Raw genomic sequence first — 22179 nt, 5'->3', positions numbered from 1 at the left:
GTTTGGTAGCATTTTGCTTGTGCCCAAGGAGCCTCCATTAATACAAAGATACTTAGACATAAATCACAGCAGGATGTGATACCTAGATTGACAAGGCCTGCTGGTTTAACTCTCCAAAATTTCCCAGATTCTGATCATCAAATTGGAAAATTATGAATGTAACTCCTTCGTTCAAATAAAAGGAGGTGATAGAAAGGGGGGAGACAGAAAGCAGTAAATGAAGCCAGTTAGCTTAATATCTTCTTTGGGACAACATTTGAAGCTAATATGAAAAGTGGAATTGAGAAAACTTTGAGCTAATCAGAAATGTGAAAGGGAAATCATGATTGACCAGTTTATTGTTCCATGAAGAACAGTGTGCCAGAAGGGATATGATAATACTGCATCAAAGGTTTTGAAGGAAATTAATTTGTGGTGTAGAAAGTAACACAAAGGTGTGGATAGAAGACTGGCTGACAGGAAATAGTAAGACATTTCTATTGGCAAGATGTAACAAGTGGTGTGCCACAGTGAGCTGTGTCAATTTAAACTTTTTTCAATTTGCATAAATGACTTGAATGAAAGTTCCAAAGGTATTAGTGCCAAATTTACTGTTCTCGGTACTTGATGGCCTGATTCATGGTGAGAGGTTGAGCAGGAGATACTCAAGAGCACAGGAGATTAAAGGGTGACCTTATAGAGGTGTATAAAGTCATGAGAGATAGAGGTAGGAATCAAGAACTAAAGAATTCCTAGGGTTGGGATTTCAGAACAATTGGTAAACTATGGCCTAATTAGGGACAGTCAGCAAGGGTTAAGTCATGTTTTATAGGTTTGAGTGAGGCTTTTTCAGGAGTTGATGAGGGTGATTGATGAAGGTAGAGCTGTGGATGTTACCTACATAAATTTTAGTAAGATATTTGACAAGCTCCCTCATGCAAGGCTCATCCAGAAGACTAAGATACATGGGATCCATGGTGAATGGCCGTTTTGGATTCAGTGTTGGCTTTCCCATAGATGTCAATGGGACTCACTCTGGTTGGTGATCTGTGACTAATGGTGTTCTGCTGGGATCCATATTGGATATCTGAGATATCTATACTGAGATATCATATCTATACATGATAGATACGGCGAAGTTATTACCCATGGTAGGGGTGTCCAGGACAAGTGGGCACGAATTCAGGATTGAAGGACATCCATTTAGAACAGAGATGCAGAGAAATTACTTTAGTCAGAGGGTGGTAAATCTGTGGAATTTGTGGTCACAAGTGGCTGTGGAGGCCAAGTCACTGGGTGTATTTAAGGGAGAGATACATAGGTTCTTGATTAGCCAGGGCATCAAAGGGTATGGGGAGAAGGTAGGGAAGTAGGGATGACTGGAAGAATTGGATCAGCCCATGACTGAATGGCGGAGCAGACCCGATGGGCCGAATGGTGTGCTTCTGCTCCTATATCTTATGGTCTTATGGTCTATATAAATGACCTGGATGAAAACATAGATGGGCAAGTTACACACATAGTACAGTCCTGATGAAGGGTCTCATCCTGAAATGTTAACTCTTTGGTCCTTTCCATAGATGGTGCCTGAGCCACTATGCTCCTCCAGCACTTTGTACATGTTACATTGGTTTTCCAGCATCTGCAGAATCTCTTGAGTTTACGATGGATGGGTTAGTAAGTTTGCAGACAATATGTCAGGCATAGAATACAGTGGGATTTTGATCAGTTTCAGATCTAGGCAGAGAAATGGCAGAAGGAGCCCCTGTGAAATGTGAAGAGCTGTGGTTTGAGAAATCAAATGTAAAGGGACAGTGTACTGTTCATGGCAAGACCCAACAGTGCTGATGTGCAGAGAATGTTAGGGTCCAAGACTATAACTCCTTGAAAGTGGCTGTATAGGTTGATCTGGTGGTAAAGAAGGCGTGCGGCATGCTTGTCATTATTAGTTGAGTTACTGGGTTCAAGCATCAGGAAGTTATGTTGCAGCTTTATAAAACTCTAGTTAGGTCACACCTAGAATACTGCAATCAGTTCAGATCGCCCTATTACAGGAAGAATGTTGAAGCCTTGGAGATAGTGCAGAGGAGTTTTACCAGGATGCTGACTGGATTAGAGGGTATATGCTATGAGCAGAGGTTGGACAAACTTGTTATTTTCTCTGGGCCATTGGAAGCTGAGGGAAATTCTGATAGAGGTTTATAAGATATGAGAGGCATAGATTCTGTTGGTCAGAAAAAACTGCAATTGACCTATCAGTGAACAAGCAAGGAAGGAATGAAGCAAGGGTGGTGGAAACAGACAAAGGAAAAGTCTTTGTTCTTGCCATTTGTTGGCAGAAATGGAGGTTGCCACTTTGTCAGACTGCCCTTGCAGCTGCCATTTTGTGAAATGTTTGGTGAATTGATTCTTGTTCCAGGATAACTTAATCAGAGCAATTAAATGTGGACACAAGGAGTTTTTGTTAATGTTAAACCTGAAACCATTCTCAGGCTACATCCACACTACGCCGGATAATTTTGAAAACACTGGTTTCGAGTAAAAATGACAGGTGTACACACTAAGCGTTTTTCAAAATATCTCTGTCCACATTAGACGGATATTTGGGCGAATCTCCTCCTACTGGGCATGCGCAGGACACACAGAACACCAGTGAAGAGGAAACGATATACTTGGTGCGCGTTTGTCCAGTTACAGAGTAGAAAAACTTAAAAGGAATTGCTCTTGGCTCTCGTGCAGGAGGACTTAAAACTGAAAAAAAAAACAAATACTGGAGCATATGGAGGCAACCAACAGGGAGTTCACGGACAGTATGACCCAGCTGACGATGAACATTGAAAAACTGACTAACTCTGTTGCATTAATAAAGCACCTTGTTAAATGTATGAAACATGTCTGCATCAGTATTAGCTTGTATTTCTGAACAATGTTACATTAGACTGTTACACATCTATTGTCAGAGAAGTACTTGCATAAATAGGTAAACCACCTTCATACAAGCAAGGACAGAAAACAGGGCAAAGTGAGTATACTTATTTATTCAGTAAGCTATGGGTCAAAGTATTTGGTGAGTACATTTCTAACTCTTCTGGCTTCAGTCTCGTTGCCGTCTGTTCTGAAATTGTTAGGTTCTGCGGAGCGCAGAATCAAATATCGCTGTGATGATTGTACACTCTAGTATCTTTGGCGACAATAAAGTAGTAATAATAATAAGAATAATAAGAAGAAAACAATGAAATGCCGCGCTGCCGCCATCTGTTCCGGCACGTCATGACAGCGGTTTTTAAAAGCTCTGGTTACCCCGTACACACTGCAACGGATATTAGGCATTTTCAGATTTATTCACTCTGGAGACCGTTTCTGAAAATCTCCATTTTCGGGGGCTGAAAATGCCGTTTCAGTGTGGACGGAAGGTCAAAATGAAGAGAAAAAGCTTCGTTTTCAAAATTATCCGGCGTAGTGTGGACGTAGCCTCAGACAAGAGGCTGTTTATGAGGTAAAATAAGGGTCCCAGCCTTATTTTACATTGACTGTATCCCTTTCCATGGATACGGCCTGGCCTGCTGAGTTCCTCCAGCATTTTGTAGGTGCTGCTTGTGTAAGGGTTTCTTCTTTCATGTTACTTGCTATGGTTAATAATGAAACGGCTTCTCTGTAATGTTAACTGATGAGTTAATGTTCTCTGTAGCAGCATGTTTGGGTTATAATTAGTGATAACGGGACTTATATTCATTTGTTAACCAATTGGGATAGATGTTATTCTGTCTGTGTGAAAGCTGTTAGTTTGCGCGGGCTTGGGGGAGAAGGCGCGAGGAGGATGAAGAGAGAAGAGGTGGCTTGAGGAGACGGTTGCTGGACCCGCTGGGCCTGGGCTCAGGGTGGGAGCCCAGGGGTCGACGACGAGTGAAGGAGGATCAGCGAAAGGGAATCCGTGAGCTCCAACGTTGTGCACTGGACATGTTTATGAGATTATTGGCACCTTTTATTTGTTTTCCTTTTCTTTTGTTTCTCTACTAACCCCATACTTAAATATGAAATCTTAAACATTGTAGACTGAATGTTATTTCGGGGTACTGATGTTACACAGGGGACACAACACACAGCATCCACCCAATCAAGAGTGCTAAAGTTTGGCCAGGTAGGGAGTGTCACCCCCGAGATCATGCCACTAGGCAAAGTGAGTCTTACACTTGGATTTCCAGCATCTGCAGACTTTCTCGTGTTTGTAATAGGTAAAATGGCAGGTTTGCAAAAGAAACAGTATGTGATCTGGTCAACTGGGCCCAGTCAATTCAGGTGACCCAGTTTGAAGCAGTCTGAGTTGGATAGAACAAGGAAAATCGTCTTAGGCACAAAGCTGAAGGAAAAAGCCATAAATCAATACTGCTTGTAGACCTGAGCTACATCCAATGAGATCTGACACAGGTCAGTCAGATAACCAAGCCAATGAAATCGAAACATCATTGATTGATCTGATAAGGAAAAGGATAAGATTGAGGATTTTGGGAGCACAGACAGCAACAGCTCTCCAAAGACTAACCATGTCACCAGGTTCGGATATGGCCCAAGTGCGGAGTGAGAGACACTGACGCGGGTCAATAGTTCACAGACTTCACAACAGTGTTACTGGGAAAAAGAAAACAATAAACACTAGGCCAAACAGGGCCGTTAACTAAAACTCCAAATGGAAAACGAAGCCTACACTGTGGCCGAAAAGAACAACTAAACATAAAACAAATACCGCGAGTCTTCAGAGTCAGTTGACTCGACAGTCCAATTTCTCAGGGAAGGCTGAAAACAAACAGGCAGCGAAGCATTGCTGTGCTCTGTCCAAGTCTTGACAAGCACTACGACAACAAGTATGGAGTTAAATCCTATCATGATTAAATAATAATAAGCTGACGCGTCCAAATTCACAATTGCAATTGCCGTATCTACTGCGCTGCTGAATCCGTGGTTGTGACAAACCACTGTGGATGTGAAGGTTTCAAAATCACTTACTATTTCTCTCTGCCCAGCAGGTTGACCCTGCTGCTTCCGTATCTGCTTTAAACACTTGAAATGCTCTCCAGTGTTGGTTTCTCCCAGGTACTGCATTCTGTCTTCTGTTACTGTTCATGGAGGGCCAGGGAAGCCTAGTAGGTGTGCACACGGGTACGCAGTTGTGTAAAGTCATGTGCTGTAAATTCCACCAATAAAGTTACTTGTCAGTAAATACTGATCCTCTCCCTGTGCCCAACTGACCATTATTATTGAAGGGTAACCCTTGAAACAACACAGTACATAGCCTCTCTCTTTTTTTCCCTAAGAGCAGAGGGCACTCAAGGTGAGAGTAGTAAGTTCAAATGAAATCTGTGGGGCAAGATTTTTTTGACAGAGGGAGTGATGGGTGTCTTGAAATTGCCACCTGACAGGGTAGTGGAGACAAATACAATAGGCATTCAAGAGGCTGTTACATAGGTATGTGAATGCGCAGGAATGGAATGGACATGGACATTGGTTAGGTGGAAGGGATTAATCTAACTGGGCATTTAATTACTAGTTTAATTAGATCAGCGCAACATTGTGGGCTGAATGGTCGGTTACTCTGCTGTATTTTCTATGGTCCATCTAGGAACATATTTTCAATGTAAACAGTTGAGTGATTTACTGTATCGATTTCTGGATTGCCTGGGTTGTCTCAGAAGGAAAAGTGAGACAGTTTAGGTTTGTATCTGTTATGTTTTGTAACTCTATGGGAACCAGGAAACCATCTACTTACTTTTTTTACTTTCTTTTTCTTTAATGAGGCATGTTCACATACACTGTGGTGTCATAATGACATATTCACAGACTTCTTACATAATTAATGATGTAAACAAGCAAAGAATATTTGATATATTCACAATATTTCTCAAATATTATGGAAAAATTAAATACATTACAGTTTTTGTTGGAATGCCTGACCAAGATGGTGCTGACACTATACGTTGATGCTTTGCAGGCAGCTCACAAAACTACTAGGTATTCTATGAGATATACTTTTTCTGAACTGCTAATGGTGCCATCTGCAACCTGTAATTTCTCTTAAAGAAACATCCTTTTGAACCAACTAAACAAACTAGCAATTTTATGCTCTCCTGAAGGATTTGGCAAAATTTGTTTGTAAGAATGCAGGTGGAGCACCTTGAAGCAGATGACGGTCGGCCATCACAGGGTGCCAAGGCAGACTTCAGGTTAGACTGAAGCACCAGGATATAAGATTACCTCTTCCAAACATCCTCCTGCCTAACGTGCAGCCACTGGACCCAAGTCCAAGATTGCTGCATTGGAGGGAAATGAGGGATTGTTGCATTCCATTTCGCTGAGACACAGCTCGCTCCTGACACTCCAGACATAGCGCTCCAGCCTGAGGGATTCTCAGATTACCAGATGGATTGAAGTGCAGAATATTTGTGGATAGCAAGAAGCAGGGGGCATTTCATGATAAGTTCTTTATCACAAGATCACAAGACAAAGGAACAGAAGTAGGCTATTCGGCCCATCGAGTCTGCTCCACAGCTCCCCCATGAGCTAAACTAGTTCCATCTAGTTCCAATTTCCGGCTTTTTCCCCATATCCCTTGATACCTGACTCATTAGATACCTGTCAATCTCCTCCTTAAACACTCTCACTGATCGGGCCTCCACAGTTGTATGTGGCAACGAATTCCACAAATCCACGACCCTCTGGCTAAAAAAATTTCTCCTCATCTCTGTTTTAACTGGGTACCCTCTAATTCTAAGACTATGGCCTCTTGTCCTGGAATCACCCACCGAGGGAAACAACCTTTCCACATCTACTCTGTCCAAGCCTTTCAACATTCGAAATGTTTCCATGAGATCCCCTCTCATTCTTCTATACTCTAATGAATACAATCCAAGAGCCGACAGACGCTCCTCATATGTTAGCCCCTGCATTCCAGGAATCATCCTCGTAAATCTTCTCTGAACTCTCTCCAACATCAGTACATCCTTTCTAAGATAGGGGGCCCAAAACTGCACACAGTATTCCAAATGAGGTCTCACTAATGCCCCATAGAGCCTCATCAACACCTCCTTACTCTTATACACTATTCCTCTTGAAATGAATGCCAACATAGCATTCGCTTTCCTTACCACCAATCCAACTTGGTGGTTAACCTTTAGGGTATCCTGCACGAGGACCCCCAAGTCCCTTTGCACTTCCAATTTTTGAATTTTCTCCCCATCTAAATAATAATCTGCCCGATTATTTCTTCTTCCGAAATGTACAACCGTACATTTGTCAACGTTGTATCTCATCTGCCATTTCTTTGCCCACACTCCTAATCTAACTAAGTCTCTCTGCAACCTTTCTGTTTCTTCAACATTTCCTGCTCCTCCACCTATCTTGGTGTCATCCGCAAACTTAGCCACAAAACCACTTAATCCATAATCCAAATCATCGATATACATCGTAAAAAGAAGCGGCCCCAACACCGACCCCTGCAGAACACCACTAGTAACCGGCAACCAATCAGAATAGGATCCCTTTATTCCCACCCTTTGTTTTCTGCCTATCAGCCAATGCTCCACCCATTTCAATATCTTTCCTATAATTCCATGGGCTCTCATCTTATTAAGCAGCCTCATATGCGGCACCTTATCGAAGGCCTTTTGAAAATCCAAATACACAACATCCACAGCCTCTCCCTTGTCAATCTTATTCGAGATTACCTCAAAAAATTCCAATAGGTTGGTGAGGCAGGATCTTCCCTTCATGAAACCATGCTGGCTTCGGCCTATCTTGTCATGCACCTTGAGGTATTTCATAACCTCGTCCTTGAGGATTGACTCCAATATCTTTCCAACTACCAATGTCAGACTAATAGGTCTGTAATTTTCTTTTTGCTGCCTCCTTCCTTTCTTAAATAGCGGAACTACATTTGTGACCTTCCAGTCCTCCGGAACCATGCCAGAGTCTATTGATTCCTGGAAGATCATTTCCAATGCTTCCACAATCTCCAAAGCCACCTCCTTCAGAACCCTTGGGTGCACCTCATCCGGACCAGGAGACTTATCTATTCTTAGCCCACTTAGCTTCCCAAGCACTTTCTCTCTAGTAATCTTGACTGTACCTAATTCTATTCCCTGATACCTCTGGCTATCAGGTATATTGCTCATGTCTTCCACTGTGAAGACTGATGCAAAATACTCATTCAGTTCCTCCGCCATCTCCTTGTTATCCATTATAATTACTCCAGCATCATTTTCAATCGGTCCTGTATCTACCCTTGTCACTCTTCTACTCTTCATATACTTAAAAAAAACTCTTAGTATCCTTTTTCATGTTAATCGCCAACTTCCTTTCATAATTCATCTTTTCTTTCCTAATGACTTTCTTAGTTTCCTTCTGTAAGTTTTTAAAAGTCTTCCAGTCCTCATTTTTCAACTAATTTTTGCTTCCTTGTACGTTGTTTCTTTTGCTTTTATTTTTGCCTTAACCTCTCTGGTTAACCACATTTGTGCCATTTTTCCATTCATAATTTTTTTTTTCTTGGAATATATTTTTCCTTCATTTTCCTTATTTCTTGTAGGAATTTCATCCAATTCTGCTCTGCCGTCCCTCCATTTAGCTTACTTTTCCAATCGACTTGGGCCAGTTCCTCTCTCATACCACTGTAATTTCTTTTATACCGATACACCTGATACCAGTTTCTCCTTTTCAAATTTGAAACTGAACTCAATCATATTATGGTCACTACTTCCAAGGGGTTCCTTTACCTCTAGCTCCCTGAAGCTGGTGCTTGGATGTACTGGTCCTGTCGCACTCTTGTTCTCTTCCTGACCTGGAACATCTAATGATTAACTGCTGATCTTTCTACTTTCCAAGAGAGTTTGCTGCCATGATCCTGACTACAGTTTACATACCGCCAAAGGCAGATGTTAAGCAAACACCTGATGTATCGAGTGCCATAATTGGTATAAAAGAAAAAAGCCTATCCTGTCACCTTTCTCAGCTTTGCCAGGGATTTCAGTCAGGTTTTCTTAAAGAAATCACTGCCCTATTACCATCACTACACCACCTGCAGCACCAGAGGCCCCAACACACTTAATCACTGCTATACTACCATCAAGAATGCTTACTGTTCCATCACCGGACTTTATATCGGTCAATCTGATCATCTGGCTGCCCTCTTCCTACCTGCACAGAGAGGCAGAAGGTAAAGAGCAAAGCACCAGATGTGAGGACAGTAAAGAACTGCTCAGAGGAGACAAAAGAACTGGTACAGGACTGCTCAGAGTCAGGAGTCAGTGGATGGGGCTGTGTTCAGGGACTCAGAGGACCTGAATGAATATGCCACGGTTGTCTTGGACTTTCTAAAGCTGTCACGGATGAGTGTGTACCCACAAACTCATTCAGTCTTCCCCAACTAGAAACCCCAGATGAACCAAAAGACCCGCAATCTGCTGTGGGCTCGACTGGTGGCCCAGGAAAGTAAAAGAGGTCCAGGTATGACCTCCAGAAAGCCATCTCACATGCGAAGTGGCAATTCCAGACCAAACCTGAGAGACAGAAGGATGCTTGAGAGCTGTGGCAGTGCTTGGACGTCATCAGCTCCTACAAAGTAAAACCAAGTGACATACAGTACATGGCAACAACGTTTCACTCCCAGATAAGTTCAATGCCTTCATGTTCGATTTGACCAACAAAATGTGGGGACGCCTTAGCAAACTTTCAAAGCCTCCAACGACTCCGTCTCTAATGTCAACATGAGACTATCCTACAGAAAGCATCTGGCCCAGATGGTGTACGTGGCTGACCCATCCTAATAAATTGGCTGGTGTACAGCTCCAATGCTATATTCCCATTTGCTGATAACACCACTGTTGCTGGCCTATCAGATGGAAATTGATAATCTGATTGAATGGTGCCACAACAACAACCTCTCACTCAATGTCAGCAAAACCAAAGAGCTGATTATTGACTTCATGAGGAAGAAATCGTGACTCCATGAGTGACTTCATTAGGGCATCAAGGAGGAGAGGATCAGTAACTTTAAATTCCTGGTGTTATCATCTCAGAAGCTCTGTCCTGCTATCACCACATAAGTGTCATTTTAAAGAAAGCAGTGCTTCGAATTTCTTAGAAGTTTGCACATTCAGCATCTCATCTAAAAATGGACAGCATCCTGACTGGTTGCATCACAGCCTGATATGGAATCACCAATGCTCAGGAATGGAAACGCCTCCAAAAAGCAGTGATACAGCCTGTTCCATCATTGGAAAAGCACCTCCTCCCCCACACCGTTGAACATATCTACAAGGATCATAGCTACAAGAAAGCAGCTTTAATTGTAAAGGACCCCACCATCCAGGCCACGCTCTCATCTTGCTGCTGCTATTGGGAAGAAGGTGGAGGAGCCTTAGGTCCCAGACCACCAGGTTCAGGAACAGTTATTACCCTTCAATCATCAGGCCCCAAAACCATTGTGAATAACTTCAGTCACCTCAACAATGAAGACAAACTACAGACGCACTTCCAGGGTCTCTGCAGCTCATGTTCTTGGTATTACTTGTTTGCTTGCTTGTTTGTTTGTTTGTTTTCTAACTTAATTGTTTTTGGTATTTGCACAGTTGGTTTTCTTTTGCACATTGGTTGTTTGTCAATCTTTGTGTGTAGATCTTAATTGATTCTACTGTATTTCTTTCTTCTACTGTAAATACCTGCAACAAAATGAATCTCAGGGTTGCTACGGTAACATATACAGTATGTACTTAGATAGTAAATTTACTTTGAACTTTGAATGTAGCAGAGTGCGTGGAACACTTTTTCTCAAAGTCTAAGAATGTCTTTAAGGCTGGGATTAAAAGACTTTTGAGGATAAATTGCAAGGAGGAGGCAGGAATGTGGTATTGAGGTTATAGTCAGACTATTATACATGAAGGATTGAATGGGCTACTTTTGCAACTAATTCATGTTTGCAAACCACTTAAAGAAACAGATACAATTTTATCCCCTTATCCTACTTCATGGTACAAAGCTTGTTACTGCCAAGGAAGTTCCTTTGAGGTGGAATTACTGTTGTGGGTAAATTGACAGCCAAATAGTGCAGAGCAAGTTCTGATGTTTTGCTGCGTGATCATCGTTTCGTGATAGCCAGTGAAAAGTAAATATTGGTCAGGACAGCATGCCGTATGCACTTGCTCTTCTTCAAATTTACATTTGTGGAAGCAGATCTCATCCAGAAAACACAATGTTTTTCACATCCATATATGTCAATCAGCAAAAAACATTAAGTATTGAAAGTGGAAATCTAAACCCTCATGATCTTCCCTGGCATGATCCTTTATCAGCTCAGCTGGTCAGATTACTCCAGGATAACATGGGTGGCTGTCTTGCTTTCAACCTGACAAATGAAAATGGAATCTTCATTTAATGGAAGCTTTGGATATTTTCTTTGCATCTCATGTTTTATGCAACAAAAATGGCCAAGAGGCTCAGCGAATTGAAAGATCCATTAAAAAGAAAAGAAAAGCTATTAACTCAGTCCCAGAGTAATAAACAGCAAATCCAATAAGTAACCAGCGTCAATTTCATTCCATCCATGAATCATACATATATGGGAAACAATAAACCCCTCAAACTATGCGGACATTTATTACAGAATTTTAATCAGGTGCATCTGTGTAAACAGCACTGCAATAATGAGGGATGAACTCCAACTGGACGGTAAACCTGTGTCAGTACCAGAACAAACAAACTACAAAGGGTTACTTCTTCAAATCTGATCTTACTTTGAAATATGTAATGAAATGGCTCTGTTCAATATTTTCACAAACAAGAGAAAATCTGCAGATGTTGGAAATCCGAGCACTGAGTTCTTACAGCATTTTGTGTGTGTTGTCAATATTTTACCCAGTAATCCAAATATGACACTTCATAACCTTTTGTAAACTATTTATGAAGAACTCTTAAAATAAATTAATTATTGTTCAATGAAACCACAATATTATATTAAATCAATTGCGACTTATTTTTATTACAGTTTTATATAACTCCAGACCCAGGGAGTTAATGCCTCTCTGTCCAACTGGATCCTTGACTTTCTGACCAATAGACATTATCAGTAAAGATAGGCAACAACATCTCCAACACAATTATTCACAGCACTGGAGCTTCATAAGGTTCTGGGTGATAAGCTGATACTATCAATGATCTGGATGATAATGTGGTTAACTAGAACTGCAAATTTGCAGATGACAAGAAGATCGAGGGTATGGTGGACAGAGAGGGAGGCTATCAAATCTTGCAGCAGGATCTGTACCAGCTGGAAATGGCAGAAGGAATTTAAAACAGACAAGTATGAGGTGTTGAGCTTTGGGAGGGGACACAGGGTAGATCTTTCACAGGGTACACCGAGGAATGTGGTAGAACAGAGGGATCTGGGCATACAGATCCATAATTTCTTGGAAGTGGTGCACAGGTAGGTAGGATCATAAAGAGAGCTTTTGGCACAATGGCCTTTGTAAACCAAAGTACTGACTACAGTTGGGAAGTTATGATAAAGTTGCATACGACATCGGTGAGGCATAATTTGGAGTATCGTGTGTGATTCTGGTCACCTACCTACAGAAAGATTAGACTGAAAAATGATAGAAAGAGGGCAGAGAAAGTTTACAAGGATATTGCCAGGACCTGCCGACCTGAGGTATAGAAAGAGGTTAAATAGGTTCAATAGGCTAGGACACAATATCATCCAGTTCACATTGAAATTTGAGAGGGAAAAAATAAAACCCAATGTGTCAGAATTTCAGTGGAATAAAGGAAATTACGTTGGCATGAGAGGGGAACTGGCCGAAGTTGACTGGAAAGGAACTTCATCTGAGGTGGGTGTGCTAACCGTCCCCAGGGTCAAAACTAAACATGGTGAAGCAGTTTTTAGTTACTAGGCTCCATGCATCTGGAATAACCTTTCATAGTATCTGAAGTTTGCCCCACATTTAAGCTCTTTTAAATTGAGGCTTAAACTTTTGTCTTTTCACTGTAGCTTTTAATTAGAATCTCCTGCACTGTAACTGTGATGCCTTTTTATTCTATTTATCATATCTATTTTTATGTGATTTTATTCTCTTTTATATGGTCTGAAATTTGGTGCTTGATTTTGATATCTTGTTCTGTGTAAAGCACTTTGAACTGCCTTGCATTTGAAAAGTGCTATACAAATAAATTTAACTTGCCTTGTGTTAATGATTGTCTGAATTACTTATGTATTTTGGATAAAGGAGATTAACAGGGAAAAACTGTTTAATGGGATAAAAACAAAGAGGACAAGCAGTTTTGGTAGCAAATGGGGACTGGGAATGTTCAAGAAATAATGGAAAGAGTTGCAAGAAATGAAAAACAATAAACAAAGCAGAAAACTAAATAAGAACCACTAAAGTAAAATACACACACCAGTTGTTCAATATTAGTTACCTGCCAACATTGCTGGATAATCTCAAGGACAAAAGTAAAAGAAAAGTCCACTGGATTATAGGAAAATACAGAGGCAGCTTGTTCTGGTCACACTATGGAAATACAAAAGGGCAAAGGTTTACTCCCATATTACCAACGAATGAAAATCAACATTGTAGCAGCCAAACATCTGAGATGAGACCCGTAAACACTGGAATACTCAGCAGTTTGGGCAGTGTCTATCGAGTGAGTGTTTGCTTTGAATCAGAATAAACTTAGTTCTCACTGATACGTTTTGTGCACTGTATTGTTTTGCAGCAGCACTATAGCACATTACACAGTAATTACTAACCAGTGTCTTTACTTTTCGGAAGGTTATGAGGTCTGGCATACAACTGAATACTACTATATATCATTGAACTTACCCTGAATGGTTGCATCATCGTTGAGTACGGCAATTAGAATGTGCAGGAACATAAGAAACTGTAGAGGGTAGTGGACTCTGAACAATACAACATATACATATCCAGGTCGTATCTCCACGAGCTGCTACCTCAAGAAGTCAGCATCTATTATCAAACACCTTCACCATCTGGTCCATGTCATCTTCTTGCTGCTACCATTGGGCAGCAGGTATGGAAACCTGAAGTCCCACACCATCAGGTTTAGGAAAAACGACTTCTCTTTGACCATTTGGTTCTTGAACTCTAAACACTACTTCAGTATAGCAACACTATGACAACTGTGAGCACTACAATGGATTTTGTTCTTTGCTCCAATTCTGGTATTCCTTGTGAAAATTGTGGAGAATTTATGTTTTCCTTGTGAATGTTGTATCACTGATGCCATGTGCCTGTGATATTGTGGCAAGGATGTTTTTCAGTGTACCTGTGCATACATGTACTTATGCAGATGGGAATATACATGACTTTCAATCAAAATGACATTGCAGATACATACCACCTAGAACATGAGGAGAATTCCTCTGATAGGCTTTGACATGATGCCTTGGGATAGCTTTATGCCCTCTGAGAGAAAATGAGACTTAGTTTACTACCCCTTCTGAAAGATGAATCTCTAACAGCAGAGCACTCCCACAGTATTCCACTGGAACATCATCCTAGATGGTAAATGCAGATCCTTGCAGTGGCATTGTAATCCTTACTCAGTCCCTGTGAATCGCCTATCAGACTGCACCTACAACGTTTCAACAGAGTCTACACTTCATGATGAAGGGTCTTAGCCAGAAACGCCAACTGTTCATTTCTCCCTATAGATAATATCTATGAATATTTTAATGAATAATGAACATCAATGAATAATTCAGGAGATCAGCAAACTGGGCAGATTTTACTCAAACGTTCAATTATTGTATTTAAACAGATCCATCTATCACATTGGACTCGGTAAATCATTGAATTATAATATAATTGAATCAAGAGCACTGATTCGTTACGTCAGATGTGTTTAACTTTTGTAACAAATGGAATTCAAATGTGGTATCGAATGCACCAAATGCTGGCATTAAGCACACGTCATCAAATCAAAGACAAAAGGCTTAGGATTATATGAGTGGGAATAGAACTGGCAAGTAGACATAATGGGGATAAACATTGAATTGCCCAATCAAAAGCAGAAATTATCACTCCAAGCACCGTGAAACTTCGCATCAAAATTATTAAGTTGTTATATCACATCAAAATATGTTGATTTAATGCATCAAATGTCACATCATCCCCATATTGAATCAATCTAAGGACTGGATTTTTTAAATCCTACGCAATCAATCACTTGATCAAACATATTGACTTGTAGCATCAAGTGCATTCAATCCATGAAACCAAGAATTAAACGGTCATGTCAAGTGCATTGAATATTTCTATGTGATATCCCTTCAATTAATCCATCCTATTGTCATTTCATCCTTTATCAATCACTTTCAATGCATCCACAAAGCATATCCACGCCTTCAATCCATTGCAATCAATCATTTAACATCAAGCAGGGTCAATCTGATGCCACAGAAGGAATCAAGGAAAGCTAAGCTGCATTTTGCCTAAATCTACAGACTCTGTGTAGGAGAGTAGAAAACAGTGATCGCAACTGTAATCCTGAAAAAGAGATTCTTCCTTTTGCAGCCTAATAAGTCTTACTTATCGGCAGTCCCCAGCTTATGATGGGTTCCGTTCCTGAAAGCTCAGTTTGCAAGTCAGAAATGAACGCACATAGTGTGTGGAAGAGGGTCGCAGAAAAATCTGTGGTGGGACAGTGACCATATACAGGAAGAATGGCTGTTCAGCACTCCTAGCCTTGCTCAACCCACTTGTTACAGGTCATAGCTGGGGTGGAGATGGTGGGGATAGAAGGCACATGGAAATGCCCTGGTCCCACTGGCTGAACTTGCCTGCAGCCTACAGCAGGCAGTAAATCCATCCCACCTGTCTCCCAGATGTTCTTCATAACCCAGTGAGGGCCTGCAAATTTATCACAGATAAATAAAGGCAAAATAATATTTCAAATTATCTTCACTGGAATAATTTCTCTGTCAGGAGGAAACTGAGAAATAGAAGCTGTATATGTTCTTCAGCCTTTCTACCTGCTTCAGCATTCAATAAGATCCTCAACGTCAGCACCACTTTCCTGCACCAATCATAATACCTAAAAATCTATTGGCCTTTGTCTTGAATACATAGTGACTAAGTCTTCACACCCACCCACTCTCTGGGCACCTCAGTTCTGAATGGCTGGTCCTGTGTTTTGTTCTCCAAACCCCATCTGGGAAACTTACCCTGTATCCAGCCCCTTCAGCCCCGTTTTTGGTGGCTCAGTGAGAGTATCTCACACTGGCACGGCTGACTCACATTTCTAGCAACTCCGGTTCAATCCTGGCCACAGGTACAGTCTGCGTGGAGTCTCCCTGTGCATGCTTGGCTTTCCTTTGGGAGGACCAGGTTCCTCCCACATCTCAAAGGAGTGTACAGGCTGATTGGTTAATCAGCCACTATAAAATGACCCCCAGTATGTAGGTAAATAATAGAGTCTGTGTCACAACCACGGATTCGGCAGCGCAGTAGATACGGCAATTGCGCTTGTGAATTTCCACGTGTCAGGTAATTATTATTTAACATGATAGTATCTAATTCCATATTTGTCGTCGTAGTGCTTGTCGAGACCTGGACAGAGGACAGCAATGCTTCGCTTTTGTTTTGCATCGGACCTTGCCTGAGAAATTGGACTGTGGAGTCAACTGACTGTGAAGACTCGCGGTATTCGTTTAATAATTAGATGCTCTTTTCAGCCACAGTATAGGCTCCATTTCCCGTTTGAGAGTTTCAGTTAACGGCCCTGTTTGACCTAGAGCTTATTGTTTTATTTTCCCTTGAACACTGTTCGCGTTAAAGTTTTGTGAACTATCAACCCGCTTCAGTATCTCTCACTCCACACTTGGGCCATATCTGAACCGCGGTGACAGTCTGGGGGTAATTGAGGGGAATGAGGGTAGAATAAAACTAATCCTGCACTAATAGCTGGCATTGACTTGGTGAACCATTGCCATACCATGTGACTCCATAACCTGTCTTCCCTTTAAACTGAAGAGTATAGACTCAGTGTGCTTGATCCGTCCTTGCAAGATAACCTCTTCCCTCCCTGTCAATCAAGTATATCCTTCCTTAGGTATGGAGACCTGAGCAAGTGACTCAGTTGTCCAGGTGCTGATCTACCAGGGCCCTGTGTAAGTGCAGTAAAACATCTTCATTCTGATACTCAAATCCCTTCAAACTCCTGCGCAATAATAGTCAAATTTCCAGTTTCCATTTTAATGGGTTTCCCCACTTACATGAGAATATTCAGTGATTGGTGTCCAAGGACTCACAGCTCCTTCTGAACGCCTATGTCTTTCATTCTCTCAGTGAACGTAGTTCAGTGTAATGTTTGCATTGTTTCATGTAGCACCATTGTCCTGAAAAACGTTGTCTCGTTTTTACTGTGTACTGTACCAGTAGTTATGGTCAAAATGACAATAAAAAGTGACTTGACTTGACTTGATCTTGTATCGTTTTGTTTCCAATCATGTTGTTATTGTTACATATTGGGAGAGAACTGCTTGAACTGATAGAAATCACATTGTGATAATGCTGAGACATATTCTGTCAGGGAAGCTTGATTTAAGAGAACTACAAGAAACGCAGGGAATTTGGAGAACAGGTTACTACAGATAGTACATCATTAAATCCTGTTTTGCAACGTTGCAATCTAAATTCAACTCATTAAACATAGCCCAAGTCAATTTGTTCTATTCCTAGGCCTATTACTTATTCCAAAAGCTGGATTTCCCATAAACAATGCCAAGGGAATTATATATCTCAATAAATATAGTTCAATAAATAAAGGATAAAATATCTGTTAGAGATCTGTATTTGTTTTACTCAAGACAGTATAGCAATGAAACGACATGTCTAAAAAGCCTTCAAGTCATCAGTTGACATGAGGTGCCAACCCTTCGAAGGAACCTCATTGACAATGGTCCTTTGCCACATCCAGAAGCTGCTGTAAAGAACGAGAAAGGATCTGTCTGAACTTTCTCAGTTTCTTCAAGCTTCCAAAGGCTTTACATTATCAGCACATTATTTTTACAACTTACAGAAGCTGCTGGAAAACTTGCTCAGGTAAATTTTGTTAGAGCATCTGAAAGCTTGACAAAGTGGCAAGGCTGCAGATTTAACAGTACATTGCTCTATTGACTCTTTAACCAAGTGCCAGAATTCAATGCTGCACACATTCATAGATATGAAAGTTTTGTGATAAAGTTGGTGATAAAATTTGACAACAGCAGCCACTGTTGTCTAAATCTAATTAGATTGGAGATGTGCATCATTGTGTCTTTCAATGGCATGAAATTCAGATGTTTCATTATCTGTTAGCAATATCTTGGATTCACTACTCTTATCAACAGAGTTTGTAAAATATTACTATTACAGTGTCAGATAATTTTACAAACATGGACACCTGGCCAACAATGAAGCACTTCCCAGTCTGGACATTGAATCTAACTTGTTGCACGAAGAGGGGAGAGACAGGTCAAGATCGATTCAACGGTTCATTAGCATCAGAAGCAAGACGTAGTTTTACAGCACCCTTTCTGCTCCAAAACATCCCATTGCATTCCATTGGCTCAACAATCAAACAAGAGGCACACTGAGCCACACAGGGGTAATACTGTCAAAAACTTGGGCAACGAAGCTTCAGAAAGGAATGCCAAATTCCTTAGCACATAGGGGTTGGAAGGCACTGCGGCTAATCATGAAGTGATTAAATATTGCTATGTGATGGAGACTGAGAGTTAGCTGAACTTAACTAGAGAAGATAAATTAAGACTCAAGGCCATTAAACCATTTGGAAACAAAAAGAAAAAATTTAAATCCAATGCTGTTTGACCAAAAACCATTTCAGGTCAAGGAAATCAGGTGAAGTAGAGTTTAATGACTTCAAGGGTACGCAAAGGTGGGCACGAGCATGAACGTGGTGTACTGAAGGGCCGCTTTTTATGCTCTATTGTTATGATTTATGGTATAAAAAAGGGTAGAGTTGGGCAACTTAACAGGCAGGAAGCTACATCTGGAACATGTGACTATAACCTGTATCTGGGTCAGTTTGATACTAGGACTCAGAAGTGTACAAGAAAGTGTTTTAATCACACTAATCACAACAGATTCATAGAAATATTATGGCATCTACTGCCATTACCAGGACAATATTCCCGAGAGTTACAATTTTTATTTCACAGTATTAGCAGTGAATAACTGAATTAGCCAGCATAAACTCTTGAGCAAAGAAACATCATCCAATGCACTTTTGAAAAGAATGTTTAAAGTTTTAGCAGTGAACTGGTAAGCCCCAAGCTTGGCAAGGACGACAATGATGGAATAATTGGGGACATTCACAGACAGAGAGCTAGAGGAATGTCAAAGTCCAGAGAGTGTAAGTTACGGCGATGATCATCGTGAGAGGCAGGGGTGAGGGGATGGGCAGAATTCACCCTAGGTGAAGAGGAAGTTGGGGAAGGAAGAGCACATACCTGGCCTGATGGCACACGGTGCAGATCCAGGCCTTCTCCTTCTTGCTGTAGGCACCGCAGTTCTTGCAGATGTTGAACTTGCAGTCAGAGCATGGGTGCTTGCTGTTGATTAGGAATGTAAAAGCACTGCAGCAGCGAATGCAGCAGTTCTTGTTGAACTTTTCCTGCTTGGAGAGGATCGTGCACTTGTTGCCCTCTTCGTTTAGTTTCTGCTTCAGCTCACTGAAAAACAAAGACACAACCCGTCAAAGGTAAAGAAGTGATTTAATTCTGCAAACACTCTGCCCAGTGCTTCACTGAAGCCACTTCCCAAAGTCACACTTGCACAAGACATCTGTGAGGTTGCATTAGGAATATTGCATTCGGTCTTGGTCACTCTGATATAGGAAGGATGCCATTAAGCTGGAAGCAGTGCAGAGCAGATTTATAAGGACTTTGCCAGGACTGAACGATGGAGAGAGGTTGAGCAAGTTGAGACAGTTTTCATTGGTGAATAGAAGTGTTGTACCCTGGTTCACATCTTTACTGGTATGCTGTAGGTATTTCATTTAGCAGCTCTGTAAGATCAGTCTGTTCTGCTGTCAGCCTGTTTGGGTTATTGTTGAAGATAAGGGACGATGTGGAATGTGTGCCATCCAATTAGTGGGAGGTTTTTTTGTTGAGGGACAATAAGGTTGGTCTTGGGCTTTTGTTCGAGAGGATATATAGAGAGAAGATGCTGGGGAGAACCAGTCACAGCCTATGATCCAGTGGGAGACCCGTTTGTTGGAGATGGATTGTGAGTGACGTTCGGAAGGTGGTGAGGGTGTTCACACTGACCCAGGGCCCAGCGTGTGAGTGACGTTCGGAAGGTGGTGAGGGTGTTCACACTGACCCAGGGCCCAGTGCGTGAGTGACATTCGGAAGGTGGTGAGGGTGTTCACACTGACCCAGGGCCCAGCGTGTGAGTGACGTTCGGAAGGTGGTGAGGGTGTTCACACTGACCCAGGGCCCAGTGCGTGAGTGACATTCGGAAGGTGGTGAGGGTGTTCACACTGACCCAGGGCCCAGTGCGTGAGTGACATTCGGAAGGTGGTGAGGGTGTTCACACTGACCGAGGGCCCAGCGTGTGAGTGACAGAGAAGTTCAAGATCAGCTCCAACTTTTGCACATTTCACTGTTTAATTAGAATGGGCCCTTTTCTGTTTGTTATTCTTTACTAACCCTTTAGTTAAGATTTAATAATATAATTCCTTTAATCGTACGCAGTGTACTTCCGGTTATTTCATGGCACTAATTTGTAACAGCATCCACACAAACCGGGGTTTGGGGTGGGACAAACCGTCTCCATCTCACGAGTTTGGCGGCACTTGAGACCGTCTTCCCCAGACTTACACTGCCAAGGAAACCAGGGGGTTTCAGAAGAATGAAGGATGATTTTATACAGGTGTGTAAAACCACAGGGGGAATTGATTTGATCAATGCACACAGTTTTTTTCCCAAGGGTTGGGGAATCAGAATTAGGGGGAACTAGAATAAGGTAAGGTGGGAGAAATTTAGTAGCAAGAAGAAATTTAGTAGAAATTTTTCACCCGGGGTGGTCAGTATATGAAATGAATTGCCAGAAGATGTGGTTGAGGCAGACACATTGACCACATTTAACCAGTCCTTGGACATGTACAGTACATGTGTAGGAAAAGTTTGTGTGCCAGGTACAGGAAAATTGGAGAAGATTAGATGGGAATCTAAGTTGGCATAGACCAGATGGGCTAAAAAAGCCTGTCTCCATGCTGAATGACTCAAATCCCTCTCTAAACAAACTCAAAATATCTGCAACAATAACAACAAAGAGAAGCAGCTGTACATTTAAAAAGCTTGTAATGGATATTCACTGTCCAGCTCAGGAGGCTCTGTGCTAAACTGAGCTTTTTAGCACTTCTGTATAAACTGTCCAAGGTCGAAGATGCTCACTGTTAATCTTTAGTATTTACCCACCTCCTTGACCCCCTTGAGAAACCATGCTGTCCAGGCTCATGAAACCTACCATTGACTTAACTGATATTGTCTGTGTTAATATGATGCTCCTGCATACAGATATGAAAACAGCACATGCAGGTGAGGTCATCATCAATATTTATAGAAGTGGAGAGGAGTTATGGAGATGGACAGAGTCCACTCTGCAACCTCATTCCAAGAAGATTCCTTTCCAGAGTATTCTTTCTACAATGGACAGCTGGTTCATCTGCTACTCACTAATATGGTTTTCTAGTTTGTAAGAATTCTTCTTATGCTTAGAAATCCTTTGTAGAATTATAATGTTAGAATTTACTCCTCAGTATAAATGTGTTCCATTTCAACTACAGTAACTTCATTTAATCTATTTCAATAACTGGAAGCATCGCCCCCTCAGTTGGGAGAGATGACCCATCACTTGAAATAGTGATTATTGAAAGCTATACCAGTACAGAAAAGAGACTAAAGTAATTAAATAAGTTAGTCTTTGCATTACAGGTTGATACAATATAATCTCCCCAAAGTGAACGCACAGAGAGACAGCTTCAAAAAGTAGTGATCCTACAAAATATATTGGATATGGCCCAGTCTCTTACAAAAAGTAGTGGATACAGCCCAGACCATCATGGGTAAAGCCCTCCCAACCATTGAGCACATCTACATGAAACATGGTTGTAAGAAAGCAGCATCCAGCG

At 41.4% G+C, this 22179-nt stretch overlaps 1 protein-coding gene across 1 annotated transcript in view; it reads right to left on the bottom strand.

The window, feature by feature from the left end:
* LOC140212370 (rab effector MyRIP-like) overlaps nt 1-22179 on the bottom strand; it is a 349832-nt gene that overhangs the window by 254048 nt on the left and 73605 nt on the right. Inside the window, exon 2 of the mRNA XM_072283082.1 lies at nt 19493-19714. Coding sequence (XP_072139183.1) covers nt 19493-19714 — 222 coding nt within the window. The remainder of the gene's footprint in view (nt 1-19492; nt 19715-22179) is intronic.

This window comes from Mobula birostris, chromosome 19, assembly GCF_030028105.1.
Source record: "Mobula birostris isolate sMobBir1 chromosome 19, sMobBir1.hap1, whole genome shotgun sequence".
NCBI lineage: Eukaryota > Metazoa > Chordata > Chondrichthyes > Myliobatiformes > Myliobatidae > Mobula > Mobula birostris.
Note: the sequence above shows the minus strand (reverse complement) of the source record. Positions and strands in the feature narration are given on the sequence as shown.